The 22,922-nt window shown below is 41.0% G+C and overlaps 1 protein-coding gene across 1 annotated transcript in view; it reads left to right on the top strand.

Annotated features, from left to right (window-relative positions):
* PIGN (phosphatidylinositol glycan anchor biosynthesis class N) overlaps positions 1–22,922 on the top strand; it is a gene marked incomplete at its 5' end in the record, with an annotated part of 88,182 nt that overhangs the window by 21,221 nt on the left and 44,039 nt on the right. The window contains 5 exons of the mRNA XM_084279732.1: positions 2,284–2,400; positions 7,136–7,176; positions 9,091–9,150; positions 10,236–10,328; positions 12,225–12,280. Coding sequence (XP_084135858.1) covers positions 2,284–2,400; positions 7,136–7,176; positions 9,091–9,150; positions 10,236–10,328; positions 12,225–12,280 — 367 coding nt within the window. The remainder of the gene's footprint in view (positions 1–2,283; positions 2,401–7,135; positions 7,177–9,090; positions 9,151–10,235; positions 10,329–12,224; positions 12,281–22,922) is intronic.

Below are 22,922 nucleotides of genomic sequence, written 5' to 3'. Positions count from 1 at the left end.
GTCATAGGACAAGGGGCAATGACTTCAAGCTGAAAGAGGGCAGGTTTAGGTTAGATGTTAGGAAGAAATTCTTTACTGTGAGGGGGGTGAGGCGCTGGCATCAGGTGCTCAGAGAGGCCATGGAAGCCCCATCACTGAAGGTGTTGAAGGCCAGGTTGGATGAGGTTTTGGGCAACCTGGTCTAGTGAGGGTGTCCCTGCCCATGGCAGGGAGGTCGAAACTAGATGATCGTTGAGGTCCCTTCCAACCTGAAGCATTCTATGATTCTATGAATAAATGCTGGTCAGTGTAATTCTTCTGACTTTGAGACTGACTGAGTTTTCTGTCATCTCTTCCTCTCTTAAAGAAAAAGTTTGATCTTCTGCCAGAAATGTTAATAGCTTGAGTGAGTTCAAGAGCAAACCAGGAGAGGATGCTCAGGCATTCAGACCTTATCAGTGGTCTGAAGGCTAGTTCAGTAGCTTTTTATTTGAGCTTGTACTGTTAGGAACTGCTGCAGTCTTTCAGTGATTATTCACAGAATAGGATGTGGAGCAGTTTTAAAACAAAAATTAAAAGGGAGAAGAGCCTACTCGGTCCCATGTTCTGAATTTGGCATGATCAAAGAAACTGGTTGTTGGCAGAGACCAATAAAATTTCTCACTTTCTCATTGGACTCCATGATTTTGCTTTAATCTGATCTTTGATGGAACTGCTGCCACCAACATAGGTGGTCCCACCCACCCTCGTTGGCCACTTGTTCCTGCTACCGTCCAGGCACAAGTGCTACTGTGTGGTATTCTGGAACAGAAAACAGAAAACTAAACAGCAGCACCCCTTCCCTTCCTTTTCCCTGGAAAGGTCTGTTTGGAGGGTGCTGAGGGATGGAAAAGGAAACTGACTCAGTTGAAAAATCAATCTATCTGTCTATTTGCCACTCTTATAATTCGGGTCAGGCTGAAACATGGTTCTTGTAACAGGTGGAGGGTGGATGCAGCTGCCTTTCTCAGCTGTGTCTGCCTTAAAGTGTTCATAGGGAGGCTGAGTCTCAGTAAAACACTGATGGCTCAGCTAAAATGAAAGTTCACTAAAAAATTGCACTTTCCTCCTGCAATAGAAAGAAATAACTGATGCCTGAACAATGGAGGAACCTCTCTTGTCGATCTGCTCTTTTCCCAGACTCTGCAGGAAGAGCACTTGTTGCTGCTTTTGAGCCCATGGAGTGCCTTCCAAGAGATTTCTGAACATCAGAAATCTTAATCTCAGGCCTCTGAGTTCTTAAGCTTAGGGCTGCTTAAAGAAAGCAAATTTAGCTTTTCAGCTCTGCCATAATGATTATATAAGGATTCAATGCTACTCCCAATTTCATACCCAATTCTGGTATGCTTTAAAAAAACCCAGAAAACAAAAAAGCTGTCCTTAAAACAATGTGTTAGACTTTGTCCTCCTTAATTAGTATATACACACACCCACACAGAGGGAAGAGTGTGTGTCTGTGCAAATACAAGGAACACTTGTTATCTTGTGGACTGATACGGAGTCTGTGTAACAGTGCAGTTGCCTTTGAGACTGGGTTCTCTCACCGCCGTGTGGTACCTCACCTGCAGAACTCCATGGTCAGCGTTTCCTTCAAGCTTGTGTGGCTTCTGCTTCCACGCAGCTGCTGTTGAGGTGTCACAGTCTGTACACATGTATCAGCAGCCAAAAGGAAGGAGCTTTAATCTGGAGAGATTTCATTTCCTCGGAGAAGGAAGTTAAGTTTTATCCATTTTTAAGGAGTATGCTGCCAGGCTTTGAAACCTTAAAAGAAACCCAGCTTGTGTCACTGGGGAATGGATGACATTTGCAATGTGGTTTGTTTTTTGGTTTTGTACTGGAAGTCTAATCCTTATTTGGGGACCAGAGACTAGTTCTGTATGACTTCTGGGCACATGCCTAATTTTACTCAAATCAACCATCCCTGGTTTCTGTGGGATGATCAGGATAGACACATGCATGTGTTTCGAGCAGGTTAACTACTCCTCTATGTCCTGAGGCTTTGAAATACTTTGGCTTTAATTTCTGTATTTTTTAAATATATTTCAAGTTGTATCTTTAGAGGTTTAAGAGGTACAGATTTCCCAACTTGAATTTAGCCTTTGTTGTTAGTCACATAAAAATAAGCTATGAAGCTGGAATAGGCTGTCTGTTAGCATGCATACTGTTACAAAAACTTAGTATATGTGTGCATACATATAGAGGTTTTGTTTGATTTTATACCATGCATCTTAAAATTGTTACTTGTTTTGGTTTGGTGTATCCTAGGATCCCATGGAGCTGGTCATCCATCAGAAACTTTAACACCACTGATTGTTTGGGGTGCTGGGGTGAATTATCCACAGAAAGTCAAGTCCCAGTTCTTTGAAGACAACTTTTTGAAAGGTAGGTAAAATACAAAACCTAAGCTCAGGGTTTTGGTGGTAAGGGAGGTATTTAACCATTACAGCTCTTGATCATCACTGACTTCTGTTCCATTCATGTAAATATGGCTCACTTTGTGTGGTGAGGGGATGAAAAGTGACACTGCATTTTGCAAAATTAGGTTGTTAATATCAGAGCCAGTTTGTTTTTCTAATTATGGAATGGAAGACTTTCTCTCTTTGGGTACAGGAGGCTAGTCACATTCCTAAAACTTAGTTCCAAGGGAGACTTAATTCTTAGGAAGACTTCCAGAGGTTAAAAGCTATTTGTTCTGAAACATGATAAGTTGACGTTTCCTAAGACTTCACAGCACAGCCCTGGGGACTTTCCAGGAGCTGTCGTGTCTCACTTGCATCCTTATGGCTGCTGTGGAAACGTAAAGATTCTTTCTCAGTGAAAAACTGTGACTCTCTAATGGCATTTTCCCCCCCTTTTATTTAAGGGTAAACTTTTTTAAAGAAGATTTAATTTTTAATACTTGAAATATATCATGCAGTAAATATGGGATTACTGAAACATCAATGGATTCCTAGAGCCATGTGTGGTTGAACTGTGCAGGCCCTTCCTCCTCGCTGTGCCCGTTCTTGTGCCTGCTCTGTTTCGGAAGATGTATCGAGCCTCTCAGGTTGTGACGGGGGATCAATGGGGTAACGACGTTCTGGTTTACTGGATTGTTTGTCTGAGCAGCGTTAGAGAAAACAGGCAGATGTGACTTCAGCCCTGAGGTGTTAAGCCTGCCCTGCTCTTGAGAAGTTATTTGGTAACAGGTTAAACAAACAGGACTTTTCAGATACAGGCCATGCTAACGTTTCACTCTGTGATTAACGGCTGCTGTGGAACTGTGGCGTCTCTGATAAAACTGGGTATGAGTTGTAGGAGAAATAGAAAACAGCAAAACCAACTGATTTTGCTGTCTGTGATGGCTGATCTGCTAGACTTCTAAGGACACTTGATGTCTCCAAGGGTTGATCTGTTATAGTTGATTTTTACGGCTGTCAGTTTCTGTGAGTCTCAGCAGATTTAGTGAAAACCTCAGTGTTCAGCTTAAAGTAATGATGAAAATGGTGCAAGAGCGTCTCAAAAAAGATGAGTATTGAGCTGACTTCCAAGTACACAACAGGGGAAGCTTTTTTGGCTGACATCTGTTAGGAAATATGTATTTTCTTAAAGGAGGGAATGTGTCTGCACCCTTCTGTGCCTGCTTCATATTTTCCTTCTGATGGCTTAAAACCACCCCCCCCCCCCAAACCAACGACGGGACAAAAGCCAAGCACCCCAGAGCAAACATGAGAAATTTTTCCCTTCATTCTGGACTTGGTCTGCAGCTTTCCAGCCACCAAGAATGTTGGTCTGTTTAGACACTATTTTTACAAGTTCTTAATTGCCAGATTATCTTCATTGGAGATTTGAGTCTCTTTGAGTCTCTCTGAGTATTTTGTGAGTCTGAATGTCTATTTGAATAATAAATACCTTAAAAATTGACTGTTCTCTCTATGGTAGTACATTATAGCTTCTAGTAGGCTATGCAACTTAAAAGTTGTGGTTGTTTGGCCCTCCCTGGAGGCCAGATGCCCACTGAAGTCACTCTGTCACTCCCTTGCAGCCACCCCCTTCTCTACCAGAAACCAGCCACGCAAAACTACAATAAAAGTAAAGAAAAAATGTTGTTGAAATGGAACTTGGCACTTTCGCCAGTCAATACAGTTCAGCTACTCCACTAAGCTCCAATCCCAGATGTCTTCACAAAGCTAACATGAAAGAAAAGATGCTTAAAAGAGATCTCTTGAAAAGTTCTTTGAATTTGTCTTTCCTGCTCCATACAAATGCAGCTGAGGCTGCTTGCAGGAGAGGAGAGTGCTTTCACGACTGCTGTGTCACCAATGTGTGTGGGTGTCCAACTTGTGCTTGCACACAGAAACAGTATTGCACACGCCAGTGTTCAAGTTCTTGTGTCTAGTGACAATCCTTATTAATGTCTCTGAGTTTAGAGTTCATGGGAACAGTAGAGTATTTGTAATGCTGACAAACTTCTTGTGCTCTGTTCAATGCAAGCAGGCTGTAGGCAGCTCAGTGAATTGTCTCTCTTCTCATCGTTGCCTTTGAGAGTCGATACCCCCAAAAGTGGTGCCAGCAGGGAGGACTTAGTCTGTCCAATTTGTCACAGAAAGATTAATATGTTCCTTGGGTGGCTGGAATGGCACAGTGTGTGCTCTGGGATGACAGCGTTCGCCTCATCAGTCCCTTCACCTGCGCTCTGCTTTCCCTCAGGCCTGGCCATGCAATTATCTGGGGAAGATTTGTGGTGGCAGCCCAGCATCCCGTGGGCAGTGCGCAGCATTACCCATTTGGCCGTTGGCTTGACCCTTCTTCAGAAAGAAAGAGGATACAGAGCTGCTCTCCGGCCCCTCAGCACAGGCACTGCCTGGTGGCCTTGGGGTCTCAGTCCAGAGAAGCACAAGCTTCTGCAGCACAGAAGGCACCTTCTGCAGCAGAAGGATGAGGTGTGATTTGTTTTCATCTAGACACCCCTGTTTTAGAAGGTTGTCAGCCTGCTTTGTTGCAGCTGTGCCCAGTGTTATTGCTTCTGCAAGTTTTCACATGGTTCATGTAGCCTTATCCTAATTTCTTTTTGTGAACTGGCACCTCCCTACTGTTTCTCCTGGAGTGTTTGCACCCGACTGCTCAGCAGGCTGTAGTAAAAGCAGAGCAGGGTGCAGAAAAAGAAAACAAATACCAGGCAGGTGGGAAACTGCTGAGCACTGTACAGGAAACCTAGACAGCCAGCTGGCATCGTAAACCAGTGTAGGCTGTAAACACACCAAAGGCGTCTCGCTCCCAGGGGTGCAGCCAGGACCGGCTGGTCTGTAGGTACATCCTGGTCCTCTGAAGCTCCTGGGCTTCAGTGTCTTACAGTTCCTGGTCCAAGGCAGATATCTTCAACTCTGTGCCTTCCACTGACTAAAGGGAAGCACAGAGAGAGGTAAAAGCTTCTGACAAAGTTAGACATTGCTCCAGCAAAGCTGTGGTTTCTCCATACCTTAAGCACATTGTGTGCACATAGAGAGTTTTCCAACACTTTTCATTGGAAAATGGGATTTAAAGGAAAACAAAACACACGTTTATATAATAAAAATACAGGTGGGAGTTTATGTATATAGAAATATAAACCCATTTCCTCTTCTGGGGAGCAAAAGGAAGCAAGCTTGGTCATTTTCATGTGAGTTAAATGCAATTCATCATTAATGTTAATAATACTTCCCTTGTGTTGCTATGGGAACTCACCATAACTGTATGTCTCACTGCTGTTAAGGTACCCTGCTTCTCAGGTTGTTCCTGGGACCAAGTAACAGTGTAGTCAGACCCCTGAAGCTAGCAGTGGTATGAACTAATTGCTGAAAATAAGTTTGGTACATGCGGTACTGCAAACGTGGAGGGTTCCTGTCTCAGGCCATTTTTAGCTACAGGTTTGGTTCTGGCACAGAGAGGTTTTATCAAAAGATGGAGAAAGGGTGATACAGTTTAGGATTTGAATGCTTGCCTGAAGAAAATAAACGAGGTTGAGTGATGGTTTACTGGTGTTCGTGAAACCTCTGGATGGTGTATTTAAACATCTACTTCACACAAACCCAAAGGATAATTTTGGGCAGTGTGGATACACTGTGCCGGGTTTGAGGTGCTTGGGTGGACTCCTGCTTCCATCTGGGCTGTTTCTACGGTGTCATTTTGGTGGGCAGCGTTAGCAGGATGGTGACTGGCCCTAGGTAGGTCATTGATAATATTTTAAGTACTGTATCAGGAAGTCTGTGGCAGCCTCGATCGTGTTTTCCTGTGTAACTGATTATATTTTTTTCAGCTTGAATTAAAACAAAACAGCTCTTTTTTGGGTGTTTTGGGGTGGGGTTTTTTGTGCTGAATTTTTTCCTGCTCACATTATTGCTTTGGGTAGTGGGGCAGCTAATGTAAACATTAGGAAAAGTAGACACTGAAAAAAAACCCAGCCCACAAAACTCAAGCCCTACAAAGTTCTGGTTTTATGTAACTCTCTACCCCCAAAGAAAACAGGCAATTTCCTCTTTATTTCCTTAGAGGCTAATGGAGTGCAGGAAGATATGGTTTTGAACCAGCTTTTTGTATGATGCACCACAGCTTTAGGGGCTTGTATATTTGGCTCTGTCTCTGCCTTCATTGTAGTTGTTCTGATTGTGAAATCGCTGAATTTTTCCCTTGAGCTTGCTCTTGGCCAGTATGGCTTATGGCAAACATGAAGTATGTTTGTACCATTCTGTACCAGTATACTGGGGACCTTGGGTTAACCTTTTTTAAAAACTGTTGAAGAGATTTAAACATCCATTCTACTAAAGCTGAGTTTGAATCTTTTAGTTGGCACAGGAGGCAATACATCACTTTCTATACCGTGCTGAAAAAAAAAACCCCTTGGATTTTCTTCAACTGATCTGGGTCACAATTGCAGGCAGCAATTTATCCTGATGGATAAAAGAAAATGTGAACTGAAATGAATGCGTTTTATTGTTTCTGCCTGTTGAGTTCCATCTGTAACCCCTCTTGAGCTAGGATCCTAAAGCCAAATTATAATTTTCCTTAGTAACAACTCTTTACGGAAAATGGCAACAGGACATTAAATGTCAACTGAATTATCGCTTTTAAAGCTGTTCATGTGCTCTGTTATTTCTTGCAGAATGGAAATTGGAGCACTTGAAGAGGCTGGATGTCAATCAGGTATCAAACATACCTAATTTAATAGCTCTTGAATTTTCACCTTATATGATGAGTTTTGTTTGTTTTAAACTTACGGATGGAAGTTGATGGAATGATCACACTGTGGTAGCGTTTTCCTGGAATGTGTTATTTAAATTTTAGGGTTGGAGGAACCACAACCATACTGAACATAATATGAGAAAGTTTCAATTGCTTGTTAACGCTTGTGCCATCCTCATACAACTTCTCTTCCTGAAGGTGCGTTATCACACTGCTTTTAGTTACGTGGCCATACACCACTGTAGGAGGAGTGCAGTGTGATATACCAGGCAGCCCCTGAAAACTCAGTACGCTGCCTGAAAGTAACTTGAGTAGCATCTAGTGTCTCTTCAAGGTTTGCAAAAACAAATCCCACTCTTGAAGTGACTTGTGATGCTTTCCTTCTGCTCTCTACTTTGAAAATGTTCTGGAGGTGAGTATACACCTCTTTGGTATCTCCTATGAAGGTACCTAACTAAAAACAAAAAAAGCATAGTCTGATGACCAATTTTCCCAAGTTCTTGAGCATCTACTGTATGCTTTTGCTGCATCTAAATTAGCCCTGTATATGTTCAGTGTAGTTTTTCAGAGCTATCTATTTCGATGTCTGTTTTTTGTCACTTTTTCCAGTAGTTGCTATGATTATTGAATCAAACCCAGTTCTTGCTATAGTGTTAAAGTGTAGGGGTTTTTATCAGGGTCTATGATTATGGCCCATCCACTTTAGACAATTTTAGATAATTTAGACTGTCAAGGAAGCAAAAAAGGGTGAAAAATTTAACTCTTGATAGTAAATAAGCCAAGCTTGATAACACATGTAGATGTGTGCACCTGAAGTATGTTTGCTACTTCCTATTATCCTGTGAAACCCCATATGTGAATAACAGACTGAAAAATAGACTCCAAGCCTGTTCAAACTCACGCTAGAAGGTTGAAGTTTGGAACATTCTGGATCAGCTGCTTTCAGCAAAGCCCTGGTACAACACCAGAGATTAATTTTCCTCTCGAGGTTGGTAGGAGTTATGGGGATGTTCTTTTGACACCTTTAGAAGAATCTCAAGTGTTGCTTTGCTCTGGGTAACAGAGTCCCCACAGAGAGCGCTTTTGTCCTGTACTACGTCTGAGACTATGGGTAAATACAGCCAACTGGACTTCTGTATAATACACTACATATATATTGTCCTCTACAAGTTTGGAGTCTCCTTCTGCACAGTAGATCTGAGGCTGGAGCAGTGCCTGTGGTTTCAGTATAATTTCTTCAGATTTATGCTGGAAAAACAAAGAATTTCTGGGCATAGTTTTATATTAAGGAAAATATAAACCTGTTTGAGAACCAGTGTTTGTCATCACAAGTAGAACTTAATGGGAACATTTTATGAGAAGCTTTGGTGTAGGTTGATGGGCCTTCCTGAGGGCTGACTGGCACATCAGTGAAAAGTGCAGAATCCCCTTCTGAAGGGGAGAAGGTGAGTAATTGGCACTGTGGAAACTCGGGATAAGGGCTGCTGTGAAAAGCAGTATATTCAGTGTACTTCTTAGAACTGTAAATATGAAATTAGTTCTTTCTGTGCTATAAAAAGTCATAAAAAGTGGTATGCCTCTGAGTGCAGTGAAGGAGGTACTGAATTCTTGTGAATAAATACTGTGGGGAGTTACATTTGGTTTTTAAAACAAATGCATTTTTTTAAGCTTTATCAGCAGTTGAATTTTACATTTTGAAACCTAATCATGCCATGATGGTTGGAAAATTAAGTAATATAAATGAGTTTTGTGTGTCATAACATACAGTATTATACGGTTTAATTCTCTTAATATGCATACATTTAAAATTAATTTGAGTTTATTAGCTGTAGAAGCTGGAACTATATTAAAATGGGTACGCTTCTGTTCGCACAGGCTGATGTTGCCCCACTGATGGCTTCCCTCATCGGTGTGCCTTTCCCCCTCAATTCTGTGGTAAGCAGCACAAACGTTTTTTCCATATAGTAGAAATCTGCTTGCAGAGGGGTGTTGGGGACGGGTCTGGAGGTGTGTGAGGGGCAAAGTCATAAATCTGGAAAACGACTGTAGGTTATGGAGACGTCTTGTAGTTTTGGTGTTATACGCATGTCCTGGGTTTGGAGCTTAAACTCAACCTTTCTCTGTATTGCATAGTGCTTTCAGCTGGAAAGGCAGCAGATCCTTTTATAGTCTGCAGCTTTATACTCGGGAACTACATAAAAGATTTTTGTTGCTTTGTTTTTTAGGGGTGGTTAAAATGCAATACGGTGTGAATAACATTTGATTCTGATCATGAAAGTGGAGTCTGTAAACATGCTCCTGCAATTTGGTGTTTAATTATTTCTTGTTGAAACCAGCACGCTTCCCTCAGACGGTATCTTGTGCCTCTAGTGAACAGCGAGTGCCCTCACTGTCAGATGGCTCCATCTCTGCATTTCCTTCCTGTATTATCGCATAGTCCAAAGCCTGTCTCATAAATACCTCATTGACAATTAGCATTACATTAGTGAGCTTTCCTACAGCTTGTTTTGTTTCTTAAAATACCTGTTTATGGCACTTTTTTTGTTTTTTTAAATGCTGCTTCTGGAGTCTTCCCCAAATACTGTCCTCCTGTCCTGCACTCACTGCTGGTCATATATGCAAGGAAAGCCGCCCAGCATAGGGTGACACGGGAATTGCTTGCTTTCCTGTTACAACTACTGGGTGAGTCAGGCCCAGGCAAGTCTTTGGATAGAAGACTTTTAGGTATTTCAAAAATGGCTTCTGATTAAAAATTGAGGTTGTGTTACTGTGTAATATATATCTTGATAATGACTTCCGTTATTTACCCTTTTGCATTTCTGTAGGAGCTGGGATATTATGAATAGTCCCTGTAATGTTGAGAAATGATGTGAAAAGAATATTTTCAAAGGAGTTACAGTAGTTATTTCAGCAGTAATTTGAAATATTCTTACTGCTTGTTTGGCTTGACATTGAGTTAGAGAAACTCCTGTTTCTTCATTTAAAAATTTTTATGTATGTATGTGTGTTTTCTTCCCCAGGGAACTCTGCCTCTGGAATATCTGAACAATAGTGCTCATTTCAAAGCAGAGAGCATGTTTACCAATGCTGTTCAGATTCTCGAACAATTTAAGGTAACTAAACATAAGGCAAAGAAAAAATATTTCTTTGAATGATATTTGTTGCTGTATATAGCATAATTATACCAGGACATATGCAGTATATGGCATGCTGTAATTCAAAGGACTAAAACTGAATGTGTATACTGAGTGATGTTGATTGACTAGCTGTGAGCTATAGCTGAAGCGGTTTAAAAGGCTTTAATAAAAACCTTTTTTGTAAGAAGAATGAGTAACTTTTTTCTTGATTCTTAACATAAATGCTGATCTTTATGGATGTTAATGCCCATCTACTTGCAGTATGTAGGTAGGATCTGAGTGCTGATACCTGGAAAGGGAAGTACTGTGTTTGAAACGGGCTGGGAAACGAGGGTCTAAGTCAGGATCAGTATACACACAAATCAGAAAGGTAACAGGTACCTGTCCATTAAAGAAATTAAATTAACGGCCTAATTAACTTTTAGATAATGCTGTTGTATCTGTTGTTTTGCTTTGCAAGTGTACATCTCTGGCTTCTCTGTCTTGATTCATCCAGTACTGGATATTATCATATTATGGGAACACATATGCAGCCTCCCCCCTACCCCCCAAAAAAAAAAGTTTGTTTCACTAGATGGTGGAATAAGAAACAGTCCCAAATTCAAAGATCACTGTTTTGGCAAGACATAGAAATGCTCTGAGGGAAAACCATCCTCTCCACAGGCAGAAACTTGAGCCACACAAGAACCAAACTGAAATCTGTGTGACTGGTGGAACAAGAAACTACCATGAGATCACCTGCAAGAGATTAGCACCATCAGCACCTTCTGTCCCTTAAATGCCAGGCTCCCAAATGTAGTTTGTGTGGATAGCAGGTTGGCAGTGTCAGCAGTGGAGTTGCTTCCAAATCTGTGGTGGAAAACTGGAATGTAGCAGCGAAGTGACTGGTAGGCTGGACATGAAGTTGAAGCATGCTGATAAACCTCCACAGTTAGAAGACCTCTGCTCTGAGAATTAAGCATGTGACTTGACTCTTTTTCCATTAAATTAGTGTCTTGGGAATTATTTTAGAAAAAGTTTTGATCACCTCTAAGCCTATTTTTTTTCTATCATTTCATGGTGCTAAATTATCTGTTGTCTTGTGGGCTGGCTTGTTTCTAGTGCTTTTGTGTGTGAATTTCCATTGTCTTTTGCTGCTGAGGCAGAATTAGGACACTGACTTAGACATGCCAAGTGGGTTCCTACTTTTCCTGTGGTGGACTGACTCGACCACAGCTTGTACATCCTGGAAGAAGATGCTGCCTTGGAGGGATAGGATGAGGTGTGCAGGTTGCTACTTTGAGCTGTCAGGTTTTGGGAGCAGTGCGCTGAGGAAGTTCCTGTCTGTGCTTTATGCTGGCAGTCAGATTCGAGTCAGGCAGCTGCAGGAGGCCTTAAAGATGTTTTGAAGGGCCTTGGGCCAAAGTGGCTCTGTGGCTTCAAAACCTTCTATTTTTATCCGTGGGCAGGTTAATCGATCTAACAGCATTGCTTTGGCAGCATCAACACAGCGTACTAGTTCCTGTCTGGCATAAGTAACACCAGTTTCATAGAGGGAGGTTGTCACTGAATTCTGGCAGCACTTCTGGCAGTATCTTCCCTTTATCCTACAAACTCTAGAAGCTACTCTGTGACAGTGACTGGCTGTGGGGTGGTTTATTTTACCTACTTTGCAGCAGGCCTGGGTTTCTAGGAACGCCAGTTCAGCACTCAGGAGTGACACATAAAAAGGCATAAGACCCAGTTTCCCAAACAATATATTGACTGTATGATTTCATTCCTTTTCTGAAGTCTTAGAACTCTTCTGTGATTTTTTTTGTTGTTGTTTAATTCCTGATACAATTTTTTTGCTTGTTGCAACTTGCATATAATGGTGTAACTTCTTTTATGTAGGTTAAGATGAGTCAGAAAAAGGAAACAACATTGTCATTTCTGTTCACACCATTCAAGTAAGTGCCTGTAAATACTAAATATATTTTACCCCATTGTTTGTCTTATCACTGTGCTATTTCGGTGAGATATAACAGCAGCATAATTTGTTTTCTTTAGGCTTTTTTCTTAAATGACAGTGTTTTTCTGACTGGGAAACTTTGCATTAGAATGAGATTTCTGTGGTTATTTTCTATTTTAAAAACCTGGTTAGAAGTAGATTTAAAAAAAAAATCCATTCCTTTTATTTAGTCTTCTGTTAAGGTATTTGCTTAATCTTTTTGACAATATAGCTATATATAGCCTGCATGGTAGTTTTCACTGACTTCCAGGTTTTTTGCTGTCTTTTTAGCATTCCTTGGGAGGTGCAAGTCCCTATAGGGTCAGGAAATACAATCCATTCTTATTTATATGTATATAAAAGTTGAACTAACGATTGTTTCTTTGATATAAATTCTAATGGAAAACAAACAAAATGCCTTGCATCCAGAAAAGAAGCTCAAAATCTTTAGAATTTGTGTGGACTGGTGTTAGTGTTTTCAGGGCTGTTGAAGGAGTCTCTGTCATGGATTTGTGTATCTGTGAGCTCTGTGCTCCAGTATATGGAGCTGTTACTGACCTGCTCAACCTTCAGTCTTATCCAATTAAAGCTGCTTTTTTCCTTTTCCCCCCAAAAGGTTTTCTGAAAGCTTTGCTATGAATGCTGTTGGGTTCTGCTTTCAGTTTGTGGAGTGCTCTGAAAGTAATTTGTCACCAAGAGCAGCTGTTTTCCTTTGGGACATAAAAACTGATGTTAATTAAGATCTTTAAATCATAGGAACAGTAAAAAGTACTTGAATCTCTTTCTATGAAGCATGTTTAACTTCAGATTGCTGTCTTTCTAAACAGAGATTTACTGTTATTTTACACCACTAGCTCCTTCAGAGGGAAAAGCTCAAGACAGTCTCTGAGACCCAACTCAATCTTGGGCACGCAATGAATGTTTTAGATAAAATTTTCATTAAGAATGACAGGTGTGTTATCAAAGGATTTACTGACCTGTATGGAACAAAAATGCCATATGGAAAGGATGGTTAGTAATTTTTGATTCTCTGGAGAAGGCCATTAGTTTAATTTCACAGGTTTAGTTTAAATTTTACCTTTCCCTGTGAAATAAGGCTCATCCTGTAAAACAGGATGTGTGTTTTCTGCATGCTAAATTTATCTTTAAAGGAAGTGTTGTTGATTGCCTTATGGGCTCCTGTTTCTCTTTTTTTATGTTATGTTGGAATGTTTTTAAGTGGAAATGCTGGAGACATAAATATGGAGTGATAAATACAATGTTAAAAGCATGACTAGAACTTGATATGGACATGATGTTACGTTGGTGTGGTTCATTACAAAAATAAAATTATTTCTCTTTATTTAGGTGTTCTTAAAGCACTTTCTGAAATAGGATTTGGGTTAACGGGACTTCCAGGAAAGGCTTTTCTATGAAATCAAATTAGTTGCTTGAGTGTGTGAACTACTTGTGAACTGGTGCTTGTGCTTACATGTTGTACGGGCAGAGGCTTTCTTTGGTTCCTCAAGATGGTATTGTTTGTCTTTAGTATGGTATGACTCTCCTCTCTTTAGGAAAACAGAAGATTCATACTACAGGTGGTTGCATGATGCAGATACTCACAGTGAGGAAGGTTGGCCAGATGCTAATTAGTCTTCATTGCTTGGATTTCAAAACTTGGCCCATGTCTGTGAAGCTACCAAGGGGCCTCATCCAACCAGTTACTAATAGTTGGGATGAAGCAGATGAACATAAACTTTAAGCTGTCAAGTAACTTCCTAGTGCCTCAGCTTGCAGGAACTGAAGGAAAACATGAGTCAGTTTTAGACACAACCTGTCTACAGGTCTGTCCCCTCTTCATATGGAGGCAGCTGTGTGTGAGCGATGAACACGAGCCTGAGCTTCAGCTGCAGGTCGTGATCTGATGCGTTAGTCTAAGGCAACCTTCATCAGTCTTTCAAATAAACTTGGCTTGAACCAGAGTGAGAATACTGAGGGAAAGGCACGTATCCCCTTCTGGTGACTTTACTGTGGTCCTGGGATGGATTTTTTTATGGTAGATTAAAGCCTATAGAAGTGTACAGTTACTCTACGTTTTTCAGAAGTTAAAAAGGCAAAGTTGGGAGTAGCATACTCCTGTTCGCAGAGCCAGGGATCTCTTGGTACACTGTGCTGTGTTTCAGAGTGAGTGGTAGTGGTAGAGGTTGCATTTCTGCACAGCTATTTGGACTTGTTAGCTCAGGTTTAATGGCAGGTTTGCCTTCTAATTTGTGTCAATCTGTGGTTGCCTTGTCCACTGCTGCAGCTGAGCACAATTCCATGCTGTGCTTTTGCTAGGTACTTCTGTCCCTTCATTAAGACAAGAGTAGTTCTTCCACCATTGTCCATTGATATTGGTTGTTGTACAAAGGAGTTACATCCTTTTTTTAATCCTTTCTCATGCTGAAATCTGTAACTGGAAGCTCAGAAGGTGTGCTCACCAGCATAATGCCTTCCTAGTTTGAGGTTAGGGAAGCATAATTGGTGTCTGAAGTGCTTTGGGACCATCAAGTTGTAATCGAAAATGTAAATTTTCTGTTTTGGAATACTATTGATTTTACGTATATTTCAGCATCTTGATAACCTGAAATTAAGAAAGATATCTTTAAGGAAATGTCTTTCCTAAATAATTTAAGTGATGTAATTGAATAAAGTCTGTGTAATAGGAACATAGATACGAGTTTCTGATTTTAAAACATTCTGGCTTCAGAGAAGTTCATATAATTACTATTGAAGATGTATTTATCTGGAGGATAGAATATGTTCACAAATAATGTGTTGTGTAGAAACTGCAACTTAACAAAAACAACTTATTTTTTCAGCCAGAAATAGTATGAAAAAGTTTCTTTTAATATTCTGTGTGGAAAATCCTGTTCCTGAGCTTGAATTTCAAGTGTTTTATTACCAAGTGACTAGAAAATTGTTCATGACCTTCAGATGCAATAACTTCAGAACTAGTATTGGAGTTGTATGTTGAATATATTGTACCAAAAGCATTAAGCCAGTTCTTCATATGTATGTGTGTGTGTAGATATGTGTGTATTGCAAGCTTATTTTTACTCATTATTTACACAATGTTGGCAATAGAAAGTGTCTTGAATTGATAGAAGGCTTCTGATGTCCACAGGGAATCTCATCCCTGGTAGAAGCGTGGCTTCCACAGTGGACAGGGAATGAAGGAGGCCATTAGACATGTGCCCTTTCCTGCTTGGATCTAAATTGCATCTCTCTCTGAAATCTCTCTGTCAGGTGTATAATGATGAGGATGGAGCTGATCATTATGTCACATCACAGAAACTTCAATAGTGTCTTAAGGTTTGAGGCAGGTTAGAATTTGGATAGCTGTATCTATTAATAAGGATGTGTCTGGCTGCCAGTAATGCCACTTTCATTTTGTCCAAGTGCCTTCATCAAGGAACAAATCTGTATAAAAGTGTATCTTGAGGCTACCTGTGAAACTGTTGAGAATACATTTCAGAAAGAGCTCAGCTGCAAGTGTCTGCTGATTGTGCAAGGCAAGGTGCTCTAACCTGCTCCCAGGGCAATGAATATGCAAGTGCAGAACAGTGTCTCTTTAGAATACTTGTTTAGAATCCTTATCTGCAGTTCCAGTTGGATACCTGAAGGGATTTACTGTCTGAAATTAGTTTCCTTCCCACTTTCTTCCACTCCCTACTTTTTTTTTCCCCAGCTATGAAAGACTTGTTTTCAAAAATTATTTCCTTAGCAAAATCAGAGTCTTTTCTTATCTGGATTCTGAGACGTAGACAATGCTCTGACCTTTATGTGTGAGAAAGCAGATACCCAGATGCTTTGGAGGAATAGTAAGGACACATCTGAAGATTGCTGACAGAGGAAAACTGATGTCTAGGGTAGCAAACTATCTTACTAGCTTTCTGACCATTTGATGTACCTTAAGGCAACTGCTGAGCTGGCACAGTCCAAAGAGGAGTGTGCCAAAGGGCCAGATGCTGCTCTTGCAAAAGCATTCCCAAAGCTGGCATCTCTGGGCTGTGAAAGTAATCCTACAAGGAGTAGCAGGAGGACAGTGTAGTGAGGCGAGTAGATGGGACATGAGCATTGCGCTCTTAACCAATTAATGCAATTTGATTATCCTGACAGGTACAAGAGATTGAAGATATTAAATTATACAAAAGCACAGGAGTCTTTCTATGTATGCCTGGTGTATACAGCGCTTTCAGGGAAGGTTCTGTAGCTGTTCAGATTCTGGTGCCTCACAGCAAGATGGCAGGAGCAGTAGTTTAAAAACCATCACATACTAAAAAACAAGACATGAGCAGCTAAATTATAATCAGTCCTTGCTGTCTACTTGCTGTTCTTTTTTGTTGAATGTCTTTAAGTCATCAATATGGGGTTTTTAAGCAGGAAACAGCTTAAGCATCTTATTTAAAGTCAGTTTATATCTTCTTGTAGATGGAAAATTCCATATCATCTTGATGTTGCATTTTTAAAGTAGCTTAATTGTTTGAATGCTACATCTCAATTATCCCAAATACTTATTTTTGTGTGCATAATCAAGTTATAGCTTGCATAGTTATATAGAAAGTCACTGCATTTTTAATGTACAGCTATTAAATAAAAATATGCCTCTCCCTTACTATATGAAAATGCAACCATTTCCCTCTCCTCTACCCTCACTATGAGCTGAGATAGAACTCCCTTAAACATTTGCATGGATTTGATGCAAGGAGGTATCAGTCATGTAGACTGAGCCTTTCCACATAATTACACGTCATGTATTTGTCATGGTGATAGAAAATAGCGCTCTCGTAGGATGTCTTCGAAGATGTACAGCAACTTCAAAGAAATGCCATATGCACAGATGCCTCTCTCTTCTTCCCTTCTCTAAAGATACAGCACTACATTGTTCCCCCTGTCTGATGGCTTTTCAGAACTTAAATAATAGATATTTCCGCAAAATTGACATTGGGAGCAAAGTGAGACAAGTGATTTCTCCTCTGCCATTAAGTGGGGAGGGCTCCTCAAGGTGTCAGTAAACATAGTACATCCTTTGAAGCAGTCTATTGTTTGAGTGAATGGCTTTTCTTTATTTAAATGGTAGTATGTGAGATAAATTTGCTAACATGGGATGATACCTTGCAAGAGGAAACGTTAAGGACTGAATGTCAGGAGGAAGGGGTGAAGCAGGGAAGGATCTTTCTAAGGATCCTTACTCTCCCTGTCTGAATACTTCGTGTCTCCACGAAGTAAATCACCTTGATTTAGCAGGGGTGCTGATCTACCTCGGAAGACATTTCAGGCTGTTATTCCTGTGGTCAAGAGTGAGGGACAGCAGCTTCTGTCAGCTTTTAGTGAACCCCGGAAAAAGGCAGCCAGCTTCTTCCTTTCTTCACTTTGTCCCCACTGTTTTACCAGGTGGTAACAAGCAGAGGAGGGTGCAGCTGGTAGGAGCAGAGCAATATGGACACCTTTTCGCCTGTTGGTGCCAGGGAGGCAGGCTGGCAATTCTCTCCCCTCCAAGCTTGGCTTTAGGAACCTGAGAACAAAGGAGAGAAATACAGTGCTGTAGAGACAGAAGTGCTCAAATGGAAATAATGGTTTCATAATATTAAAAAAAAACCAACCCTGATTGAATAGCAGATGTATTACCTCTTTAGGGAGAAATCAATGCCTGTGCTATAAAATGCATGTTCTTTGGCAAAAATGTCAACTTCTCTTTCACTGAATGGGCTGTGTCTGAAGCACTCTGTTAAATGCTGCTCAGGGAGGATGCAATCCTCTTAGAAAGCAGGCATCCTGCTGCTCTCTGGTTTCAGCAGGGCACCCAGGAGCTTTTAGTTTTTACATGAAAAGCTTACTGGCAGCAGCTTCTGTGCAGGAGGACCAGGCATAATTGGATTTACTACCAAGTAGGAAGTAGGTAAGGTCTTTATAAGGAGCTAAGATGCTAATGTATAAGATAAAATATCACAAGGTTTATGTGTGTTTCTCTGTTTCGTTGTGTAAAACCCTTTAGCCTTCGAACTTATGAAGCTTCACACAACAAAGGTGAGAGAAGGTTGTACAGGCAGGTGGTGGGATGCACTGAGCAGAGGATGTTCTGCACTGGAGTGAGGCAAGAGAATGCAGGGTTCTTTCAGTAAGAAAGGCTCTGTAACAAATAGTTTAATAAAATAGCTGTTTTAATAAAATAAAATAAAAAGAAGAATATAGGTAGCAAGTAGATCTTGCAGGAAATCTACTCTAGTAATCATTGCAACAGCCAAACGGAAAGGAGGTTCCCATGAGAGCTTCTTGCTGCACTTCTGGATAAATAGGACAGGCAGGTGATGTTATCACCATATGGATTGGGAGCTACATGCAGACTCCTGATGACTGGCTGAGTTTGCCCTGTGGCCAAGGAGTTGTGGGCACAGCCTGAGGCCATGCTGGGCCTGCAGCAGTGGCCTCGGCCTACTCAGGGTAACTGTTAGATGAATACCCAGCTCATTGATATACAGTGGTCTCCTGGCCAGGACCAGTACAGAGAGCCTGCCTAAACATGTGTTTTGGGAGCCTGGAGCCCTGGTATTAGGTACCTGCCCACGTGTAGCACAAGCTGCATGCTCTGGATGAGACTGGTTAGAAAATGGTTGCTATGGTTTGGGTTTGGCCTCTAGGATCCTGGAGTGGTGGAAGATCTGCCGATATCTAGAGGGTGGCTGATGTATGATGTGTTATTTAGTCAGCACCTCCCCTGCAGTTCTGAAATAGTGGACATTTTATAAACAGTGAATTTCCTTTCCTTCAGGGATTTTTAATCTTCCCTGTTAAGTAGTTTCCCTTTCCAGGGCTGCTGCATTGTGTCCTACTGGCTCTTCAGGCAAACCCCCTGCTCCCAGCCTCTGCGTTCCACTGTGAGGGTCTGCAGCTCTGGCTGTAGCAGTTTGCATGCAAAATCCGCCGGGTGCAGCCCAGTTATCTTAATTGTTTCTCTCTGTTCAGAGAATTGGCAGCTGGCAGTTAGCTTGCCTGCTCCTTTTTCTCTCATCTCTGCTATCTAAAGGATTTACATAAATATCCTAAGGCACTTTGCTGTTGAATATGTGAATGTGCTGCATCAGGGACGCTGATTTGTGGAAATTAAAAGGCTATTTTAATTCCTAGGACTTGACAGCCCAGGATTAGACCATTAGCAGTCAGACCACTTCCTACAGTTTCACGGCTGTCCCCCTGTTTCCTTCTTTGCATGGTTGTAAATCTGAATACAGAAGCCTATGTGTGTGGGTAGGGTTTTTGGAATGTATCGGTAAATATGCTTTTTGTTATCTTTAGCCAGTGCAAGTTTGTGTTCCCTCCCTTCATTTCGTTATACCTTAAGGAACAAAAACCTCAGAACTTAAACCAGGAAGGATCCTCTGGTTGACTTTCTTACCCCTTTTCTCTCTTCTGAGTGCCTGATGCATGCAGCAGTGCTTTTTAACACTTCTTTAAAAAGTTTGCAAAGATAACTGACTACAGCTCTTCAGTTCAGCTGGCTGATTTACAGTCTAACGTGGTAGTCAGAAAATCCAGAAATCACAGAAACCTCTTTGAAATTTAAGACACCCCAGGACAGAAACTCCTGGTGGCAGAAAAGTGGGAGAAAAGAGTTTGGAGACGGAGCACTGAGGGTCCTGGGCTTTAAGAAGCTGTAATAAATCCTTTAGTATAGGTTGTGTGGAGAAGCTTTTCTTTAAAAAAGCACAGCTTTAGCACAGTAAAATGGCTTTTTTTCCCCTCTGTAAACTACACACATCTCCTGAATTATGAAAATCAAGTTCCATAGGACTTGACTCTTTTAGCAGCTTACCTGCAAATATTTTACTGAACAGTTAAAATTTAGGCTATCTGAACAGGTTAAAGATCACTGAGTTACCAAATTGTTTACTTTTTGAAAATTTTTCATCAAAACTGAAACATAAGCAAAGGGCTGTCTCCCTATCTTGTAGTATGGGCTTTCAGTCTGCCTTTGACAGACAGCAAAACAATTCTTTGTTTTGAGTAGGCATGTCTAAATAACTGGGATGGAACACATTTTGAAAATGGGAAAAAGTCAGCTTCTGGCTATTAAAATTCCTATAAATATGTAATTTGGTAAAGCCCATGGAACTGTAACACATTTTTCTCCTGATGATTGCTCCTAGTAGCATCATGAACTGCACAACAAGTTCAACAGAAAATAAACATCATGGTTCCAGACTCTGATTTTTGATATGTTTATTTGGTTGATTTTTCCACATTTTGCTGAATGAACTCATGATGTTTCACCACTTGCCATTTACTTTCTTTCTGATGATTATCTGCTGTTGATGAAGTGGGAAGGTTTTATATTGTGCATTTTATTCTCTCCTAAAAGGCTATGCACCATACCTTACAAAGAAATGACAGAATGATAAAGTTGGGCAAGTTTGTGATTACACTATCATCAGTATCAAAGCCTCTGTGCTCTTGGGTTGCTAACTGGAGTGAATTTGATGTGGAGCAGGCATAAGCATGCAGTCATGTTTCTGTTAAATCATGTTCAATGCAAATTTTAAATTGTGCTCTCCTTTCCCATTGCCCACCTGATGCTCTCTGAGGTGCTGTCTCTCTTGTACAACAGGGATGTTTGAAGGCAGCTCTTATGGGAGGCTGACTTTTTGAAACCTGTTGCTGCTCTGAAAAAGGCTTTGAAAAAGTGTTGTTTGATTGCTGTATGACTTTTGAATAGCAGCCCTGCAGAAGCATCAGGGCAGCCTTACATCTGCACTGCCAAGATCCCATTTTGCCAGCAGTTGTGATGTGGATCAAGGCAGCGATAGTGGGTCCTGTAAGTACTGTTTCAGCTGGCTGCAGAATTGCTGGTCTGGAAGCGATCTTTCTTCCTTAGTGTGGCCCTCTCACAGAGGGATTGGGGGCAAGCAGAGTTTGAACACCTTCAACTGCTTCTGGCAGTTTTCCCCCATGGTGAGAGCATAGAGGAACTAGCGTCTGCCCTGCTCCATGCCTGGGTGCTAGGGGGACTGGGGTGGGTGGCAGGCAGAGACCTGTGCTGCTCTGCCAGATGGTGCCAGTGGGACTTTCATGGCAAGAGGGGCAATGTTAACCCAGGGGGTTTCTTTCAGATTGCAAGTTACTAAAGTTCCAGTGGTGCTCTTTCTGGAGAAAAGGCCAAGAACCTGTGACTGCCCAGCCTTCTGGCAGGGGAATTGCTGGAGCTGTTTGGAAAGGAGCAGTCTGATGTCAGTCTTACTGCTAACAATTTTGGAGTTAAAAATTTTGTAGCAAAGCAAGTGAGACTACAAATCAGTACCCAAATAACCAGGCATAATAAAAGTAATGAACTAGCAGTCACGAATGCAGATGTACTGGCAAAACATCTCCTTCTGCTCTAAGTTTTTTATTGGGGGTTGGACTGGATCTCTTGAGGTCCCTTCCAACCCCTACAATTCTGTGATTCTGTGATTCGTGGTTTGACTGCAGCGTGCTACCTGTGTGGGGGCAGCATGTTCTGTAGCATGATAAACAAGTCTCACTGGCCAAGAAGAGTGGTCTTGACATTGCCACGGTGAACCTCCTTTGTCACAGTCGTCTTGTAAGTGATGTCAAATAGCTTAGCTTATATGAAGTGTATATAAGTATACTTATGACAAGGGTAGCTAACATCTCAGAAGAGACAGATTACAAGCATTTGCACAATTAGCCCAGTTGTTTTGTTGCATACTTAATTATGTTTCTTCAGAGATGAAGCTTTGGTTTCTATCTTAAACTAGAAAGTTAATCTCTGGTAGCCATAATGAAAAACAAAATTACTCTTTTAGAGCCACCATTGTTTTATGTGAAGAAAGTAATCTTAAGTCTTCAGAAACGTTGTGGTATTGTGAATATACATGTGTTTATAATATGTGTAACCATAGACTTACTGGTTTTTCTTTTAAGTTAAACCTCAGGGTACAGCCTTTTCCAGTACACATGATTTGCAATACTTTCAGTAAAAGAATAGGAGGACAGTTTAATCCACTGACTGAATTCTTTGTGTGTGTTTGTTAATTGATAGGGCAGGTATTTTTGTGTTACTGAAAAAGACTTGATTTTACTAGTCAAGACTATTCATGTGGGATTTGGTAGAATTGGATTTTGGTGATGGGTAGCTGGGAAGAGCATATACACGCCTACCTCAGTTTTCTTTACAGCGTTCAAATCGGTAAATTCACTTCATTACTATTAACATTAATTGCATGGACGTGTGCGTTAAATGACCTTGAGAATACATTGACATACTAGTAGTGCCTCTGGCGTGCTGCATACTAAAACAGAGAAATGACTAATCAGTTTATTCTTTTCTAGCACTCTGTCTTTATTCAAAGCCTTTTAAATAGCTTCAGTTAAAATTAAGCAGTGTAAGAATAGGTCTCAGATGTAAATTCTCCTCATGGTTTTGCTGTTTGATGAACCTTGTAAGTCTGATTTGTGAAGTTTCTGGCTTCTTGCAGTAGGCAACTTCCCACTTCAGTTCATGAGTCAGCTTTGTGACTATGTTTTCTGCTACAACTAGCAAGAAGCTCCTATACTTTGTCAACTTTAGGAGGTGAATCAAGGTC

The sequence above is a fragment of the Gallinula chloropus genome (assembly GCF_964237585.1).
Source record: "Gallinula chloropus genome assembly, chromosome: 2".
NCBI lineage: Eukaryota > Metazoa > Chordata > Aves > Gruiformes > Rallidae > Gallinula > Gallinula chloropus.
Note: the sequence above shows the minus strand (reverse complement) of the source record. Positions and strands in the feature narration are given on the sequence as shown.